This window comes from Myxocyprinus asiaticus, chromosome 33, assembly GCF_019703515.2.
Source record: "Myxocyprinus asiaticus isolate MX2 ecotype Aquarium Trade chromosome 33, UBuf_Myxa_2, whole genome shotgun sequence".
Classification (NCBI taxonomy): Eukaryota; Metazoa; Chordata; class Actinopteri; order Cypriniformes; family Catostomidae; genus Myxocyprinus; species Myxocyprinus asiaticus.
In genome coordinates this window covers 8,349,879-8,370,636 of record NC_059376.1, presented here as the reverse complement: position 1 = coordinate 8,370,636, position 20,758 = coordinate 8,349,879, and the positions used below count along the sequence as shown (strand labels likewise).

Genomic DNA, 20,758 nt, shown 5'->3' with positions numbered 1-20,758 from the left:
GGATCGTGTTATGTCCACCACAGAGAAGGAGAGTGAACTAACCTTTGTAGCTTTGGCTGCAAAAGCTTTCTCAGAGAGGGTTTTGTTGTTTCCCTCTAAATGAGCATAAAAAGTATTAAGCTCATCCGGGAAAGAGGCAGCAGTGTTCATAGTGGAGTTTTTATTCTCATTGAAGTCCGTGATGATATTAATTCCCTGCCACATGCTTCTTGAGTTGGTGGTGTTGAACTGTCCTTCAGTCTTTTCCCTGTCCTGGCATTTGGCTGCTTTAATGGTTTTGTGGAGGAGCACAAACAAGCCAGTTATGCTCTCTGCAAAACCATTAGAGCAGCCGAATTCCCGGAATTAAAAGCAGAGTCCACGGTTAAGGGCCGCATGAACATCTCTATTAATCCTTGGTTTCTGGTTGGGGTAGATCCGTATTGTTTTGGTCAGCACCTCATCATCTATGCACTTCCTGATGAAACATGTTATAGTATCTGCATACACCTCGATGTCATCATCGACTGGAACATCTCCCAGTCCACGTGATCAAAACATTCTTGTAGTGTAGAATCTGACTGGTCCAACCAGCACTGGATCGCTCTGAGAGTGGGTGCTTCCTGTTTCAGAACTTAAGAGTTGTCCGATTTGCCGAATGGTGGGTGGGGGAGGGATTTGTAGCCATCTCGGAAGGGAGAGTAGCAATGTTCCTAAACCCGGTCCCCTCGTGTGTTGCATCTGATGTGTTGGAAGTATTTCGGTGTAATTAACCTGAAGTTGGCTTTGTTAAAGTCCACGATCACAATAAACATGGCCTCAGGGTGCACGGTTTCCTGCTTACTTATACTCCCATACAGTCCCTTGAGTACACAGTGTGTCGGCTTGTGGGGGGATGTACACAGCTGTGATAATGACCACTGTGAATTCCCTCAGTAGCCAGAATGGCCAACACAGAAGCATAAGGAATTCCAGATCAGGAGAGCAGAAAGACTTGATAGAATGTACGTTCTCTGATTGCACCAGGATTTGTTGATCATGAAACATACACCACCTCCTCTGCTTTCCCTGAGAGGTCTTTCACTCTGTCTGCTCAGTTCGATGACTGAGTCTGTAACCTCCACAGACATCCAAGTTTCTGTAAGCCAGATAATGCAGCAGTACCTCATCTCTCATTGGAAAAAGATCTGTGCTCTTAACTCGCAGAGCTTGTCGTCCAGAGACTGAACATTTGCCAGTAGAATGCTGGGTAACGGGGACGTCAGCTCTCCTTCCCCTTTTCCGGCTACGCTTCCGCAGCCAGGCGGCCCAGACAAAGGGCTCTGCTGTCGTGTTTGAAAACAATGGGTTGGCATTGAGGAATTCAAAGTCCGTTTTTTGGTATGCAATTAAAGAACCAATATCCAAAAGTGTTTGTCTATCGTAGACAATAATGCAGATGACATCTGAGACGAAAAACATAAGAATCATAGATAAAACAAACAAAAAACTGCAAAGTTGGGTCAGAGCTCGCAGTGCAGCAGCCATACTCTGCGCCATCTTGGAGATCATAGTTAAAAAGTACTTAAATATTTATCTTTTTTCACACCAAAATTGATCGTATTGCTTTAGAAGACATTAATTTAACTGCTACAGTCGTATCGATGACATTTATGCAGACTGTCTGTGATTTTTGGAGATTCAAAAGAGAAATCTCCATTCACTTGCATTTCAAGGACCTACTAAGCTAAGATATTTTTCTGTTTTTCTTCAAATGTATCTGGTAAAAAAAGAAAGTCATACATACCTGTGATATTATGAGGGTGCGTAAATAATGAGAAATTTCATTTTTGGGTGAACTATCCCTTTAAGACTTCAGGATGCCCTGGGCAATGATGTCTTATAGGAATAGTTCACAACAAAAATGAAAATTCTCTCATTATTTACTCATCCTCAAGCCATCCCAGATGTGTATGACTTTCTTTCTTCTACAGAACACAAATAAAGATCTTTAGAAGAATATCTCAGCTTTGTAGGTCCATACAATAAAAGTAAATGGGCGTCAACATTTTGATGCTCCAAAAATCACATAAAGGCATCATAAAAGTAATCCGTGTGACTCCAGTGGTTTAATCCATATCTTCAGAAGTGATATGATAAGTGTGGGTGAGAAACAGATCAAAATTTAACTCCATTTTTGCTAGAAATTCTTCTCCCTGCCCAGTAGGGGACATATGCATGAAGAATGTGAATCTCCAAAAACACACGAAGAAGAATGTGAAAGTGAAAGTTAAAGTGGAGACTGTCTAAGCAGGGAGGAGAATTTACAGTAGAAATATTGATCTGTTTCTCACCCACACCTATCAAATCACTTCTGGGGACATTGATTTAACCACTGTGAGTCATAAGGATTACTTTTATGCTGACTTGTGTGATTTTTGGAGTTTCAGAAGTTTGGCACCCATTCAGTTGTATTGTATGGACCAAAAGAGCTGAGAAATTCTTCTAAAAATCTTAATTTGTGTTCTGCTTAAGAAAGAAAGTCACACACATTTATATAATCAGAGCGATCTTTATCACGTCATGGCATTTTCTTCAAAGTGCAATGTAGATGAATGGATGTCAAAGATCCACTGGTAGCAGCATATTTCCACAGCATTCTTTATGTGTATCACACGTGTAATGATAAGACAACAAACCGGCATTTGTACTATCAAATTTATTATCAGTAACCACTATAAATTTAAAGCCTCTCCAGATTGTGCTATCATAAGACAATACAGTACATAAACACTAGCAACATATCAACAAGCTTAGTAAAATAACAGTGTTCTTACCTTAGCTGATTGGTCTCTTTATTGCTTTCCTTCAAGAAAAGTCTTCCACAGCATCATTAAAGTTCGGTTCTCTCACCAGTTTGCTTTTTATAGCAACTACAAAAAGCAAGTTGCTTTGTTTTTTTTTTTCTTGAAATAGATCCACTTGGTTGTGGTTTTTACATGTATTTTGTTTACTTTGAAAAAACTTGTTGCTGAAAGCTCAATTATTTCCCCTCAACAGTAAGCCAGAGGGCTCTGACTAAGCAGCATAAGGCATATTTATTATTATTTGGCAATTATTAATAACAATTGCAAAACGAATCAAGTGTTCGACATTGCTCTGTTACTGTAAAATAATAAATATTTGTAAAAAAAATAAAAAAATAAAATAATATAATTCTGTTTAATGTAAAGTTTCTGCAGCTCGCCAGGGCCCCCTGTTGGTTGGAGGCCCTGGGCAAATGCCCGGTAGGCCCGTATGTTAATCCATCCCTGCCTTTTAGAAATGATTGACAGTCTGAGTGGGTTTAAGTCATAGATTTTGTACATTGATAGATTGCTAATCTGGTTAATGATTAAATACATTTAATCACAATTTTTAAAGATATGGCCAGATGTGCAGTCCACCAATAACGTTAAAGCGACAGCAGTAGGAACATGCAGGAGCGACTTCACAGTACAGAGACTAGCGACATCAAGCGATAAAGTCGCTGCATGTGTGCACAGGGCTTAACGCTGGGTGTATTAAAAGCTAAATCGGCTTGCCATACTCTGGCTCTGGTTACGTTCTCTCCTTTGGTAAAGCCATGGAAGTTGATATCTCAGTGTGTTTGGACTCTGGTTATAATCCACTACTTTACAAGAGGATGGGATGTTTAGTGTAAAGTTTTGAAATTTTGCCTCAAAAAAGTTTTGACACGTATGCAGTTAAAAAACTTAACCAATTTGAATTGACTTTTTATTCAATTATTGTTATTTTATTGAGAACGTACCGATTAGGGCAAAAAGGGGCTTGAGAATTTGGTAACTCAATTCCTTAAAAAAAATAAAAAAATATTTGGGTTAAAATCACAAAATGTGTTCATTACAGTTGATTTTGGAGCACTGTAGGCAAATATTTTCGGCAAAATAAAAACTGTTACCCACTGTCAGCCATTTATTTTTAACTGTTCAATGTCTTACTTTTCCCAAAATGCAATGCAAATTAGACTGTCTTACAACTGTGAGCTTATTTTTTGCAACAGACTTTCTGTGGCATCTTTAGCCAAGTTAATATACAGGTGCATCTCAATAAATTAGAATGTCGTGGAAAAGTTCATTTATTTCAGTAATTCAACTCAAATTGTGAAACTCGTGTATTAAATAAATTCAATGCACACAGACTGAAGTAGTTTAAGTCTTTGGTTCTTTTAATTGTGATGATTTTGGCTCACATTTAACAAAAACCCACCAATTCACTATCTCAAAAAATTAGAATACATCATAAGACCAATAAAAAAAACATTTTTAGTGAATTGTTGGCCTTCTGGAAAGTATGTTCATTTACTGTATATGTACTCAATACTTGGTAGGGGCTCCTTTTGCTTTAATTACTGCCTCAATTCGGCGTGGCATGGAGGTGATCAGTTTGTGGCACTGCTGAGGTGGTATGGAAGCCCAGGTTTCTTTGACAGTGGCCTTCAGCTCATCTGCATTTTTTGGTCTCTTGTTTCTCATTTTCCTCTTGACAATACCCCATAGATTCTCTATGGGGTTCAGGTCTGGTGAGTTTGCTGGCCAGTCAAGCACACCAACACCATGGTCATTTAACCAACTTTTGGTGCTTTTGGCAGTGTGGGCAGGTGCCAAATCCTGCTGGAAAATTTAATCAGCATCTTTAAAAAGCTGGTCAGCAGAAGGAAGCATGAAGTGCTCCAAAATTTCTTGGTAAACGGGTGCAGTGACTTTGGTTTTCAAAAAACACAATGGACCAACACCAGCAGATGACATTGCACCCCAAATCATCACAGACTGTGGAAACTTAACCCTGGACTTCAAGCAACTTGGGCTATGAGCTTCTCCACCCTTCCTCCAGACTCTAGGACCTTGGTTTCCAAATGAAATACAAAACTTGCTCTCATCTGAAAAGAGGACTTTGGACCACTGGGCAACAGTCCAGTTCTTCTTCTCCTTAGCCCAGGTAAGACGCCTCTGACGTTGTCTGTGGTTCAGGAGTGGCTTAACAAGAGGAATATGACAATTGTAGCCAAATTCCTTGACACGTCTGTGTGTGGTGGCTCTTGATGCCTTGACCCCAGCCTCAGTCCATTCCTTGTGAAGTTCACCCAAATTCTTGAATCGATTTTGCTTGACAATCCTCATAAGGCTGCGGTTCTCTCGGTTGTGCATCTTTTTCTTCCACACTTTTTCCTTCCACTCAACTTTATGTTAACATGCTTGGATACAGCACTCTGTGAACAGCCAGCTTGAATGTTTGTGGCTTACCCTCCTTGTGAAGGGTGTCAATGATTGTCTTCTGGACAACTGTCAGATCAGCAGTCTTCCCCATGATTGTGTAGCCTAGTGAACCAAACTGAGAGACCATTTTGAAGGCTCAGGAAACCTTTGCAGGTGTTTTGAGTTGATTATCTGATTGGCATGTCACCATATTCTAATTTTTTGAGATAGTGAATTGGTGGGTTTTTGTTAAATGTGAGCCAAAATCATCACAATTAAAACAACCAAAGACTTAAACTACTTCAGTCTGTGTGCATTGAATTTATTTAATACACGAGTTTCACAATTTGAGTTGAATTACTGAAATAAATGAACTTTTCCATGACATTCTAATTTATTGAGATGCACCTGTACATTTATGCAACTGGCCCCTGACATTAATAGTGAGGTCATTGTCTCACTATTAAGTCAGCAGTTAATTGGTTCAGAGAACTATGCAGCCTAAGAGTACAGCAATTTTCTGTTAAAGTCACTAATGTAATTAATGTAGTAAGGCTGATGAAAACCTATAAAACAAAATAGTCATGAGCAGTGAAGGGACACAGACTTTTAATAGCATTTGAAGTGAAAAATGTACACTTAGATATTAAAATCATTTAGTTTTCTCTTAACCAGCAGCACAAGAAACATGCAATGTTTTTATTTAGGAATTAATCCATTGATTCAATTACACTGATTTTATTTAATAAGATGATTAATTTAACACAGGAAAAATGGCATTGAAAAAACAAAAACAAACTCAAACATCATAACCATGGATAAAAATTATACACACATCCCCTTCCAAAAAAAAAAAAAAAAAAAATTGCACTTTTATATGAAATAGTTTTTAATCCTCATGTCCAGTGCTTTTTGAAGTGATTGAAGTTCTCTCCATTTAAAAATCTACACTAGTTGTTAGGGCCCAGCACAGAAAAATAAAAAAACGAAAAACTCCTCAACTCTCACCATCCATTTGTAATAGTTAAAGCACTCAACTTTATGTTTCCTCTGAAAAAGAAAAAAGAGAGAAAGTTTTTATTGGAAATGCTTAAACAGTAAGAACATACAGCCAATATTGTTGTATCATACTATTTTAATGGAATGCATGCTGGCTTTTAAAAAACATGATGTACAAAGTGAGGGGGTTTAGAAAGATTTCCCTATTAAAAATAACTTACAAACAGCACGAATGGATGTGAATAAGATGGAAAAATATACAGAAAAATTAAATGCTAACAATGCTACAGCACATTGAGAGAATTACAGTTAAAAAGGCAAATTCATATGAAGATGTGGCCAGATGGATCTCTAGTGTCTAAATACTGAATCAAACTTCTGGTAGTTTTATGTTATCTAGTATAAAGGACACCAAATATATTATAGACTAATTTGCATGGCGGTCAAATAATGATTCAATATTTGTGGCATAAACTACTTAATTCCCATTAATTATAGTTAAACATATGACAAATTTTCATTAAAGGGATAGTCCACACAAAAATGAAAATTATGTCATCATTTACTCACCCTTATGTTGATCCAAACCTATATTACTTTCTTTTGTTTATAAAGTTATTTTGCAGAATGCTTTGGGTGATCTTCTACACAACAAAAGTGAATAGGGACAGATACTGTTGAGCTCCAAAAATGTCCAAAAGTACCATAAAATTAGTCCATGTGACTCGTGCGCTATATATTTCCAAGTCTTCTGAATCCACACGACAGGTCTGCATGAGGAATACACCGGAATTTGATTGACAGAAAATCTCACCCTCCGCCACAGCTCTAAAAGCTCATTTGCGTTTTGAATATGAAGACATGGGAAAGAGATTTGAGAGCTACGGCAAAAGGGAAGATTTTCAGGGAGCAACTTTTGAAATCACGAAAGTTCTGTCTGTTCCTCATACAATGCCATTAAATGGCCTCAGAAGACTCGGAATACAGCGCAAGAGTCATATGGACAACTTTTATGGTGCTAATTGTCTTTTTTGGAGCTTTCAATGTATGGAAAAGAGCAGTACGAACATGCTTCAAAACATCTCTATTTATGTACCATGGAAGAAAAAAATTCATATGGGTTTGGAACAACATGAAGGTGAGTAAAGGAAGAAAGAACTTTAATTTACCCTTTACAATTTGCTTTGGATAAGTTCATAAAATCCCTTGGGTTTGTGGAAGAATGAGGACTACTGTGCAAAAAACAGTTAAGTCTCAAAATAATTAATTGGCCACATATGTTAATGTTTTCTGAATTGCCCCTCGTGTGCACTGAACTCTGAACTGCATTTCAAGGCCCAAACTCAAACGCTTACCAAAGGCAACAATAATCCTCTTACATGAGCTGGTAAAACTTCTGATGCAGATCAAAAGTATTTTTTTCTCACCCAAGAAGGAAAAAAAGAAAGAAAAAAAAAAACCTCCACCCCCCTTTACGCACCATTCTTCATCAATAACTTTAATTTCAGGAAGGGGAATTTTAACTAGCAAAGGTTTTCTCTGTCTCTTCCTTGCCTCTGTAAGTCCTCTTCCCATGTGTGAAGGGCAGGTATCTATACTTGATCATGTGCTGCAGAGGAAACACAAACAATGTCAAAACAATGCCCTCCAGCCTGAGCAAATGAACATAATCTTCAAAGAAATGTCAGAAGTGGAACAACAATTACTTTGTTACAATACATCACTGTAATTTATTTGGAAATAAAGCAGATTAAATCAGTTATAGAATGCAGAACTCAACAACAAGAATGGCCCACAGGCCCAAGGACAGAATGATGGAAATTGATAAAGAAATGACCATATGGCATAATTTTCCAGCTAAATTGTGTTGACGAATTAATAGCAGACATGGAGTTAAAATACAGCCATTTAATTTCCAGCTATTATTGCAAATAATAATAATAATTAAAAAAATATATATATATTTTTTTTTTTGTAAAGAAGACCATTGAGAGTAAATTCTAGAGACTGTTGTGCGTGAAAATCCCAGGAGATCAGCAGTTACAGAAATACTCAAACCAGCTCATCTGGCACCAGCAATCATGCCACGGCCCAGATCACTGAGATCACAGTTTTCCCCATTCTGATGGTTGATGTGAACATTAAATGAAGCTCCTGACCTGTATATGCATGATTTTATACACTGCACTGCTGCCACACGATTGGCTGATTAGATAATCGCATGGATGATTGCTGGTGCCAGATGAGCTGGTTTGAGTATTTCTGTAACTGCTGATCTCCTGGGATTTTCACACACAACAGTCTCTAGAATTTACTCCAAATGGTGCCAAAAACAAAAAACATCCAGTGAGCGGCAGTTCTGTGGACGGAAACGCCTTGTTGATGAGAGAGGTCAACAGAGAATGGCCAGACTGGTTCGAACTGACAAAGTCTACGGTAACTCAGATAACCGCTCTGTACAATTGTGGTGAGAAGAATAGAATAGTTGGCGCTGTTGTGGCGGCACGAGGGGGAACTACAAAATATTAGGCAAGTGGTTTTAATGTTTTGGCTGATCGGTGTATATTAATGCTGTCAGATGATTAAAATATTTAACCGTGATTAATCGCATGATTTTTCATTGTCGTGATTAATCGCAGATTTCAAAAGTGCTTAAATTAGCCCCTCTATATATATTTCTTTTCCTGTCAAAATTCATTTAGTTCATTCTAAGAAAAGAAAAGAAAATATGTCAACATTTTATTAACATTTTACAAAGTATTCCATAATATAAAAAGGCAGAAATACAATAAAATAGCACCAATTCAAATAACTTTAATTGTTTTCCAAAGTCTAAATGCCGATTTATACTTCATCGTCGAACCTACGGCATAGCCTGACATGCAAATGTTCAAAATGTGACTGCACGTCACGTCAGCGCAGACCACAACAGCTGTGATTGGTCCATTTTGTAACCAGAGACCACCTCCGAGGATGATAACAAGGATGTCTGAGGTAGCATTGCATTTTATCCAGGATTATTTTAATATCTATGCATCATATTACATTGTATTTGGGACCATTAAAGCAACTGTCTCAAATGAGATCATCTGCTGTTTTTTTTTTAAAATTCTGTTAATTTTTATTTACAAGCAAAATGCGACAAATGATAACCGTTTACAGCTTATAAAGCTTTTTTTTTTTTTTTTCTGGGCTTTTACTTTATATTCATTTGTTATACGAGTAAAATAATATGTTTTGTATTCTACTCGCAAACTTTCCGTTTGGCACGATGAACTGACCATGTGTTTGACAGTATGTGTCCAGTAAATTATCATATTTCATAAGTTATGGAAACGGAATACTTCTAATTTGTCAGCAAATTAAAAAGCACCTGGTAAGAGTTGGTTATATTGCCTATATGCACTGTAAAGTATTTAAAATGATTGTTATTGTTATTTAGGCGAGTAATTCATTTGACAATATCTTTTTCAGCATAGAACATCAAATGTATGCCAAAATATTTATGTATGATTATTTAAGCGACTCAAGAGAAAGCATACAGTACCTAATTTATTTTCTCCCTGCAATGCAGGCAACATGTACAATAAATAATATGTACCTGCATTTCAACATGTTCACATACTTTGAACTCATTTTTGATGCTCAATAATTTAATAAATACTTTTGAATCCAGAAATTACATTGCTTTTGTTTATTTATGAAACATACATTTAGCATTTTGGCTGTGTACTCGCAGAACGACACAGAGGTTGCTGTAGGTTCGAACGACTGAACGACGATCAAAAGAACGACTGCTGTAGGTTCGACACAGAAGTATATATCAGCCTTAAGCGGGAGGTTGACTAATTGACCAAACTAGGTTAAGTATTCATTGCAATTGGCATTAAATCTCTATATTACATGGCTTTGGATTACTCCATTCTGACTGGTCAATGGCGCCATCTAGCATTCTGATATCTCTGAGTAACAACTGCACATCCACATATCAGACTGCTAATCTGGGTATTGTGAGTAAACTTTCCTGCTTCTCGGATCACTGTGTGATATCTACAAGTAAGCTAATAAACTAATTTAAACTCAAATCAATATTATATGTCCATTTATTTATTTATTTGGTTAGCAGCTGTGCAATAAGTGGGATAATGTACAGTCAGATGGTTGTTATCGCAAAATAAACCCCATCAGGGTGATACAAGAATGGTCACCTGATTACTCTGTCAGGGTTTATTTTGCGATAACCTGTACATTATCGCTTACTAAACTCTCATTCTCCACAATATTAATTGTAGGTATCCACTTTGCTAAAACAATCGTGAAGTCGCATTCATACGATTCGTGCTGTTTTGAACTCCACATGAAAAGCGCTTGAGGAAAACGTCTTGTTTTGCTTTTAGTGCTGGCACTGCGCACGTAAATTATCCTTTATTGTCCAGTAAAATGGAAGCAAAGAAATGCTGATGCTTCATCCAGCGAGTCATGATGTGAATGCAGCTTTTCACAGGTCCCATTTGGGCTTGTTTTGTACAAAAAATACAGTCAAGAGCTCCTTTCTCCATCACTTGATCGTTGACACGGAATTGCTCTGTGTGAGTGTTTGCGGTGTGTGTGTCAGTGTAATGACCCAACACGTCGCAAAGGTTCTGCCCTATTCCAACCAGTGTTTAGAATTCACACAGAACTGAATGAAATATTAAATCGGTAAATGCGTTATTCGTGATTAAGAAAAATGAACACATTGAACGTTTGAAATGAATCACATGCGTTAATGTGTTCATTTCGGCAGCTATTATTGAGTCTTGAAATAAATCCTAAATATCTAAAAAAAGAAAGTTTTAAATGTCAAACCTTGATCTGCCGTTTCATGGTGATGCAGAAAAGCATGATGAAATACATTACGAGGATGGGCCAGAACACTGGCACATTAAAGGCTTCAAAGAATGTGCAAATCATAGCGATGATGATACCTTTCGTCGCTGAATGCCTGAAACAAAAACAATACATGGAAATTATAATAAAAAAAACAAGTGAAAGGGATTCAGATACATATGTCTAATCTAGACATCAAGTAAACAAACTCTGGAACATGTCAACAGAGTTTCCTCATAATTCACCATAAATAATGATTATTTTAAGAGTTCACTCACAATTTATAATTACTATTATTATTAATATTATATTCATATAATATTCCAGTTAGCTGGGTTCAGTAAAATAATAATATTAATACAATTATTCCATAATATTTTAATATAGTAATAACAATAACTATTATTATTACAATTACATTGAATATTTTTTCAACATTACAATAGTAATATTACAATAATATTTTTTCGTTTTCATTTCTTCACTTTCACGTGACATTGCAGGACGCTAAACCCTGGAGTCTTTATTTTTGGCGAAAGGAGGAAGATCTTTAAATTTCTGTGTGTTAAAACATACTTCTCATTAGAAATCTGGTACAGTTTAATAATTGCACTAGGCCATCTCACAATTTTGATTTTAAGTTCATCGTGCAGACCTACTGTACAACCTCACAAACAGCCATAATCAGAATGTTAAACCATTTGTTCTTGTTTTTTTCTGGTTTTAGTACATCCAAGAACCTCAGCTGATCTGTTTAAATGATTAAACAACCACTCACCAGAATTTAAATTCTGGCAACCTCCTGATGAAAGGCCGGAACTCCTCATTCTGTTTTGTGGGTAGTGCTGGACCCTCATCTAGTGCAGGAACATAGCAATTACATATAAAATACTGATGCCATTATCAGTGACAATATTAAGCAGAGGTAATGGAAATGTTAGCAATTCAGTTGATTAGGAACAGGTATATTAAAGGGGTCATGACAAGCCTTTTTTTAATTTTTTATTATTTTAATATGTTCCTTGAGGTTCACTTATAATATAAGTATTAGTCATATATTTGTAAAATATTTTCCACCCTCATTCTGACCATCTATCAGAAATGCTCGGTTCTGGTACTGCTTCTCCTATAAGACTTGACAGTAAATGCCCACTGTTCTGACTGGCTCTCTGCTCTTGACCAACCTGCTCTCTTTCTTTGTCATCTAAATGCTCACCACTATTGGGCAGGGCTACGGATGTGATAAAGTAGGCATTGATGTATTATTGTGGAGGCGGTCAGAGGCAAATATCTACCACAGTGTGACATCACAACGTGGAGGAAGTAGAGAATGAGTTGTTTTGGCAGCTTGGTTTCAAAAAATACTCTTTTTGCAGTGAGGACATTTCTGAAACTTACAGAATGTTTCTATAGTTAAATGACCTCTTATATGTCAAGAGATCAAGGAACATTTGATTCCTCATGTCATGACCCCTTTAAAAGAATGTTCTGGGTTCTACGGACACCTTTAGAACTGGGAAAACAGTTATCGGTATCGGTGGATGGGTGGAGTTTGCGTAACGTAAAGAGTGTTTTGATAATTGTTGCATTACAACCTTTCTGCGTGTTTGTGAATGAATCATGTGAAAGTTACCATGTTAACTGTCTTTACATGGTCATGACAGAAGTTGAAAAATAGAATATAACTTTGTACAGACAAGGTTGGCAAGTCATGTTAAGTCTTGTGGCTATACTTTCAAATAATTTGCATTTTAATGTTTATTGATGAATGCCTGGAACCTGGAACATTGCTTTAATTTTCTAAATTTTCCCTAAATGAAGCCATGTTGCTCCTACCTGGATCATCAAGCAATGAGGGATCTACTTTTGGTGAGAGGAAAGCAATGAAGAGATTAAGGTGGTAGATCCCAAGAGCATATGTGATTATGTACCACCCCTAAAAAAAAAAAAAAACACAAATACACAACAAATAATTCTTTACACTTCATTGGTGTTTCATAATGAAAAATGCATCAGTTTATGGTTACTTAGTAACTTAGAATAAACTTTATATACTACATCTGTACGTTTCAGGGTTCACAGACTATTGACTGAAAGAACATCCATGACTTTTCCACGACCATTACAGTTGTTTTTGATTCCTCAATAATTTGTGAAAATAATTTACATTTAAACTGATTCATTAATGAATCAGTTTCGACTGATTCATTGAAAAAAAAATACAAAGAAATTAAATAATATATATATATGCGCATAACACACACACACACACACACACAGGTGGCCAAAAGTTTGGAATAATGTACAGATTTTGCTCTTATGGAAAGAAATTGTTACTTTTATTCATCAAAGTGGCATTCAACTGATCACAATGTATAGTCAGGACATTAATAATGTGAAAACTTACTATTACAATTTGAGAAAAATGATCAGAACTTCTTAAACTACTTCAAAGAGTTCTCATCAAAAAATCCTCCACGTGCAGCAATGACAGCTTTGCAGATCCTTGGCATTCTAGCTGTCAGTTTGTCCAGATACTCAGGTGACATTTCACCCCACACTTCCTGTAGCACTTGCCATAGATGTGACTGTCTTGTCGGACACTTCTCACGCACCTTACAGTCTAACTGATCCCACAAAAGCTCAATGGGGTTAAGATCCATAACACTCCTTTCTAATTATCTGTTATCCAATGTCTGTGTTTCTTTGCCCACTCTAACCTTTTTCTTTTTCTGTTTCAAAAGTAGCTTTTTCTTTGCAATTCTTCCCATAAGGCCTGCACCCCTGAGTCTTCTCTTTACTGTTGTACATGAAACTGGTGTTGAGCGGGTAGAATTCAATGAAGCTGTCAGCTGAGGACATGTGAGGTGTCTATTTCTCAATCTAGAGACTCTGATGTACTTATCCTCTTGTTTAGTTGTACATCTGGCCTTCCATATATCTTTCTGTCCTTGTTAGAGCCAGTTGTCCTTTGTCTTTGAAGACTGTAGTGTACAGCTTTGTATGAAATCTTCAGTTTTTTGGCAGTTTCAAGCATTGTATATCCTTCATTCCTCAAAACAATGATTGACTGATGAGTTTCTAGAGAAAGCTGTTTCTTTTTTGCCATTTTTGACCTAATATTGATCTTAAGACATGCCAGTCTATTGCATACTGTGGCAACTCAAAAACAAACACCAAGACAATGTTAAGCTTCATTTAACGAACCAAATAGCTTTCAGCAGTGTTTGATATAACGGCAAGTGATTTTCTAGTACCAAATTAGCAATTTAGCATGATTACTCAAGGATAACGTGTTGGAGTGATGGCTGCTGGAAATGGGACCTGTCTAGATTTGATCAAAAATGACTTTATTCAAATAGTGATGGTGCTGGTTTTTACATCAGTAATATCCTGACTATACTTTGTGGCAGTTGAATGCCACTTTGGTGAATTAAAGTACCAATTTCCTTCAGAAACAGAAAAATCTGTATATTATTCCAAACTTTTGGCCACCAGTTTGTATGTGTATATATATATATATATATATATCGTCCACAGAACTGCCGCTCACTGGATGTTTTTTTTGTTTTTGGCACCATTCTGAGTAAACTCTAGAGACTGTTGTGTGTAAAAATCCCAGGAGATCAGCAGTTACAGAAATACTCAAACCAGCCCATCTGGCACCAACAATCATGCCACGGTCCAAATCACTGACGTCACTTTTTTTCCCATTCTGATGGTTGATGTGAACATTACCTGAAGCTCCTGACCCATATCTGCATGATACATTACACTGCTGCCACACAATTGGCTGATTAAGTAATCACATGAATAAGTAGGTGTACAGATGTACCTAATAAAGTGGCCGGTGTGTGTATATTTATATACAAATTAAAAGACCGATTCACTCTCAAATTGGACATCACTATGGCTTGCAAGCAAGTTTTGCTCCACATACACGCAATGAATAGAAATATTTTCAAGCAGAGCATATCTACAAAAATGAATATTGACTATAGGAACTTCCATGACTTTTCAGATTCTATTCATTTCCATGACTTCTCCAAGGCTGGAAAACGCAATTACACGACCAGAAAACTGTCTGACACAGTCGTGGGATACATTTTGCAAACATTAAAAACAGATGCTAGAACAAGAAATTGCAATGTTATTTTAAAAGTATGGCAGCAAACAATAGGTGTTGTTACCTGTAGTATATATACTCTGATCATATATATGGCCGTTAGAAGAAGAGTGATCGCCCATCGCACTGCTGAGAATGGAGTTGACTTGTCCAACCATGACTGATACACCTGCATTAGAAACACAGTAGTTTAGTGGAATTTAGCTAAAATCTACACATGAATAACACTTGCATTTGATAGTCAGACGGGATACATTTTCAAAGCCTCACCTGCCCAAGACGTTTAAAGAAGCTTCCGATCGCTGATGGTTTCCCATGGATGGATTCACCAGCACTGTCTCCTTCTGACATTCTGTCTGTGAATTTGGAGCAACATGAGGAGTTTAGCGACATGGTGATAGGAAAGCTTTTTCACCCACCATATGAAGAAACAAGACACGAAAAGTTGTAAAAACACTATATAAATAAAAAAAAATAAAAAAAAACACTACTCTAACAGTAGTACATAAAAGTTTACTGGCTGAGCTTGCTGTCTGTCTAAATTCAAAACAGCACACATTCAAAAAAATTATTTTAAGATTTACGCATTTCAATTTAAAAAAAATTTACATCAAATATAACTGAGTAATAATAATAAAAAAGATTTAATTTAATAACATTTTGTTAAACATTACATAATTCATTTTTATGGAATTTTGTTATGAAATTGAAATGCATAAAACCTAAAAAGAAGCTAAAATATGTATACAATTTTAAGTGGTTTCTTCTAAAAATCTATATATTATTGTGTCTGTATCTTGTACATTTGTTGTACAGCTAAATGATGCATGCATGTCCTTTTCAATAATAATAATAAAAAGCATTAAAGTCCACAAATGTTTTTTATTTTTTTCAAAAAGCATTCATTTAGAGTGGGATAGAGGCAATATTTTGAAGAGTGAAAATCATGTGTTCCTATTGGATCACAATTGGATCATAATTTGAAACTAACCTTAAAGGATCCTAATGGGATGACATACAAATGAGAACAAAAAAAGATCCTGTTGGATAAACTTTAATCCATATAGGATTTTGTTTATTCTTGCATTCTGACTGGAAATAGTGTAATAGGGGGGCCTGGGTAGCTCAGCCAGTAAAGATGCTGACTACCACCCCTGGAGTCCTGAGTTTGGCCCAGTTGCTAGGGAGGGTAGAGTTACATGGCGTAACCTCCTCGTGGCCGCTATAATGTGGTTCACTCTCGGTGGGGCGCGTGGTGAGTTGTGCGTGGATGCCGCGGAGAATAGCATGAAGGCTCCACACGCCCTAGGTCTCCGCGGTAACGCGCTCAACAAGCCACGTGATAAAATGCGCGGATTGACGGTCTCAGACGGAGGCAACTGAGATTCGTCCTCCGCCACCCGGATTGAGGCGAGTCACTATGCCAACAGGAGGACTTAAGAGTGCATTGGGAGTTGGGCATTTCAAATTGGGGAGAAAAGTGGGGAGAGAGAGAGAGAAAAAAGGAAATAGCGTAATAATCATGATCATAATCCCCTCTTCCAAATTATGATAGAAATTCTAACAGGAACTTTGGACTTTTTTATTTTTTTATTTATTTTTTTGAGTCAGCAAATTGGCTGTTTACTTACAGTGAATGACATTTCACAAGCAGGGAAATCAGCGACAGAGTGGCAATCAAGAATTGTCCTAGTTATGTGTTTATCATATTATGTGCAATTAAGTTTTAGTACATAGGATTAATGGTAATGCCTTTCGTTTAAAAGGTAGCTGAACGTTTAAAACGTTTCTTGACAAAATGATGAGTGTCAGTGGATGAATATTTACGATTTCCTTCACGAGTAGGTTTCCAAGCAATTGATTTCTTGCCTCGGTGTGATAATCTACAGAAACAATCTGAGGCAAAGTCCGAAAAAGAACAGCGTCAATGGACAAGGGGTTACCAGAGCGAGATGACCAGCCTAACTGAAAATCATCTGTATCAAACCTGCGTTCAAAATAACAGAAGAGCCGGTTTGACTCGAAGTAGCTCCTCAGTCACATAATTCCCTAATATTTCAATCACAGCCGTCGCGTGACACTATAATCTAATGCTTCACCCGCTGTGGATGCACAAACATTTATTTATTTGCCAATTACCTGCAGCGTTCTCAGAGTAGATCCTGCGACTGCTCACCGAGATCAGATTTTTGGATTCCCTGACGTCTAAATCAAATAGGACAGTGCATGCAAATGAACACTGGCTGAGGACATTCTTCAGTTCCGGTAGATTTATCTAACTCTAGATATTCTCGTAGAGGAACCACCTTAACAAACACCTGCCGATTAAATCCTCAATTTATTTTCATAAATGTACTGACCACGTAACCAAAAGCGTAACTAGTAGGCAAATGGTCAGAGTTTACCAGCTAATTTGCTATTTCACTTCGGTTTGTTAGCAGTGTCCAAGAGATTCCTTCAAGGTGCAATGCATTCTGGTTAATGTAGTTTCACAGCACTGAACTTTTGAATGACCAATTAAGACAAACGACTAGTCATTGAACTACAATTCCCATATTACAAAACTAAATTCGTCCCAGGCGGAAATTAACGGGTTGTAGTTTTTATTAGTGATTGTATGTATCTAAGCATACCTGCGAGACCGTGAAACAGAACTACAAAGACCAAAAGACACGCATAAAAAGTGGACAACTCACTTCCGGGGAAATCCGAACGCTGGCGTTTGAGCAAGGAGTAAACTTTAGCACTGCCTAATGCACAAAGTGTAACTTTATAAACGTCGTGGCATTAAAGGAAAATATAGCAAGAAGGACAAGCATTCATACTCGAGGCGAGTAGTTCAGAGGTCGTAACATGAGATATGAGGTGACAGGAAATGTATTTCTCTTACCTGGTTGTGCCGCTGTGTCACTGCCTCTCCGCGCGTCGCGCTGCCGCTCTGTGAACACGTCAGTACTAGCTGTAACCATAGTCAGACCTGGTCAGCAGAGCGCAGACAACATCCAACCGATTCAATGTCTAAGTCGAAAAATTATTGAAACGTTCAACAGTGTGTCTATATTACGTTTTATATGTGATAAACCTATGCCAAATAACTCAGATTCATAAATATAACTTAAATGATTTTATCAGTGATGTGCTTGCATCTGCAAAGGAAAAGGAAAATGTCTCGGTTACATACGAAACCTCGGTTCTCTGAGACGATGGGAAGAAGACATTGCGTAGCTACGCATATGGGGGGAGTGCCTTCTTACATGGCCTAGTTGAAACCTTTCTACAATAACGGCAATATTCTAATATTGGCTATGGTGTTTGAGCCCCACCTGTTTGGCGTGAAACTCCGCTATAAAAACAGGTGCACAGACACCATTTCCTCAGAATTTCTGACTGAGGACAAGGAGCGCATCTCTCGTGCCTCAAGAACTCTGAGTCTTGTAGTGCGGCTAGTGTTCGCAATGTCTCGTTCCTTTCGTCTCAGGGAACCGAGGTTACGTACGTAACTGAGACATTCCCTTACGACATTGCGTAGCTACGCATATGGGGAACAGAATCCCATCACGTCGCACTACACGACATAACTTCCCACAGAGGAAACATGGCGGCGCAATCTTGTGGGACGGTGACTGACATGAGTATGCCTCAGTGAGTAATCCTCGTGTTGGCCAGGAGGAGAGCACTCATAAAGAATATATGAACTATAGTTATATAGTATGAATTAACTTTATGTAAATAATATAAATGACTTTATAGTAAATTATAACGACCTGAATGCAGGCGGTTGTGCAAATGATGGTGAGCCCGTATTTAAAGGGAAGGGCATAAGTATATATATATATATATTTGGCCAAAGAATAGCAAGTGCTCTAAACGGAGAGGACTTGTGAAGAAAGAGACATTACGTCTAGGTTGTAAAACCTTGCGAATGTGTTTTGAGAGGACCATCCTGCTGCAAAACATATGTGTTGTAAGGACACACCATTCGTCCATGCCTATGAGGAGGCCATGCCTCTAGTTGAGTGTACTTTAACAGCAATTGGGCAAGTCTGACCCTGCGACTCATAAGCCAGGGTAATTGCATCGACAGTCCAGTGAGAGAGCCTTTGCTTGGAGATGTACATTCCTTTTGTGCGTTGTCCATAGCATATAAAGAGCTGATCAGACAGTCTGAACTGGCAAGTATGCTCAGTGTATGCATGTAGTGCCCGCACAGGGAATAACAAATGCAATGATTGTTCCTAATCTGAATTAAATGGAGGAGGGAAGAAGGCCTGAAGGTGAACCACCTGTGCTTTGAAGGGCGTGGTTAGGACCTTGGGTACATAGCCTTTCCTGGATTTGACAGTGGCTCTTAAAAGACTGGGGCCAAACTCCAGACATGAATTGTTGACTGATAGTGCATGCAGGTCACCTACCTGTTTTACTGAGGCCAGAGCCAGCAGTAGTGCGGTTTTAACGGAAAGCCTGCATAAATCAACAGAGTCCAAAGGCTCGAAGGGGGGCCCTGCGAGAGCTTTTTGGAATAAAGTTAAGTCCCAAGTCAGGACTGTAGCCGGCCAAGGTGGGTTTAATCGTCTTGCTCCTTTAAGGAACTTTATGTTTAAGTCATGCTTGCCTATAGAGGCGCTGGCTTCATGTGCGTGATACGCAGATATAGTTGCCACATACACTTTGAGCGTTGACGGGGTGAGTCCTGCATTTAATCGCTCTTGAAGAAATATTAGAATTTCAAGTATGGGGCAGTTTACTGGGTCCTTGACATGTGAGAGACACCAATCAGTGAACACCTTCCATTTTAGTGCGGAGAGGCATCTCGTGGACGGTGCTCTGGCCTGTAAAATGGTGTTCATGACTGAACGCGTCAGTTCTGGCGCATGTAGTGTGCCCCGTTCAGGGGCCACACATGCAGGTTCCACAGCTGGGGATGCCAGATTGTGCCTTGCACATGAGAGAGGAGATCCCTCCTCAGTGGTATTTCCCATGGTGAGCTGTACAGCATCTCCGTCATTTCCAGAAACCATGGCTGGTTGGGCCATTTCGGCGCAACTAATAGAACCATTTCCTTGTCCTCTTAGACTTTGCATATGACAGAGTGAATCAGGCATACTGGGGTAAACGCATATTTGCGTTTTGCCGGCCATTTGTATGCCATAGCTTCCGTTCCCAGCGGTGCTTGGGACTTCGAATACCAGAGGGGACAGTGGGCATTCTCCACTGAGGCAAATAGATCAATTTCTGCTTTGCCGAATATTTCCCAAATCCTCAACACAGTTTGAGGATGAAGTCACCATTTGCCCAGTATCACCCCTTGGCATGACAATAGGTCTGTGCCATAATTCAGACAGCCTGGGACATATGTTGCTCTCAGGGAGAGGAGATGATGCTCGCCCCAAAGGAGGAGGCGACGCGTCAGTCTCAACAGTGGCGGTGAATGAATTCCACCTTGGCGGTTTATATATGCCACAACTGTCATGTTGTCTGAGTGAACCAGGACACGACAGCTAGCTATTTCTGACTGAAAAGACTTTAAGGCTAGAATTACAGCCGATAGCTG

General features: G+C 38.2%; 1 protein-coding gene across 4 annotated transcripts; it reads right to left on the bottom strand.

Annotated features, from left to right (window-relative positions):
* Positions 1 to 5,519: 5,519 nt before the first annotated feature.
* LOC127424675 (protein RER1-like) lies at positions 5,520 to 18,191 on the bottom strand. Of its 4 annotated transcripts, none has more exons than XM_051670048.1 (8): positions 18,098 to 18,191; positions 15,478 to 15,563; positions 15,272 to 15,376; positions 12,918 to 13,017; positions 11,860 to 11,938; positions 11,061 to 11,196; positions 7,693 to 7,821; positions 5,520 to 6,263 (listed from the first exon to the last, which is right to left on the bottom strand). In XM_051670048.1, exons 1-7 carry the CDS (start codon positions 18,174 to 18,176, stop codon positions 7,732 to 7,734), a joined length of 675 nt encoding a protein of 224 aa, XP_051526008.1. In that variant the 5' UTR covers positions 18,177 to 18,191; the 3' UTR covers positions 5,520 to 6,263; positions 7,693 to 7,731. The 4 variants fall into 4 exon arrangements, with proteins under 4 accessions (XP_051526008.1, XP_051526009.1, XP_051526011.1 ...); XM_051670049.1 differs by having other exon boundaries at positions 7,767 to 7,821; XM_051670051.1 differs by lacking the exon at positions 18,098 to 18,191 and adding an exon at positions 17,613 to 17,689.
* Between the last annotated feature and the right edge of the window lie 2,567 nt (positions 18,192 to 20,758).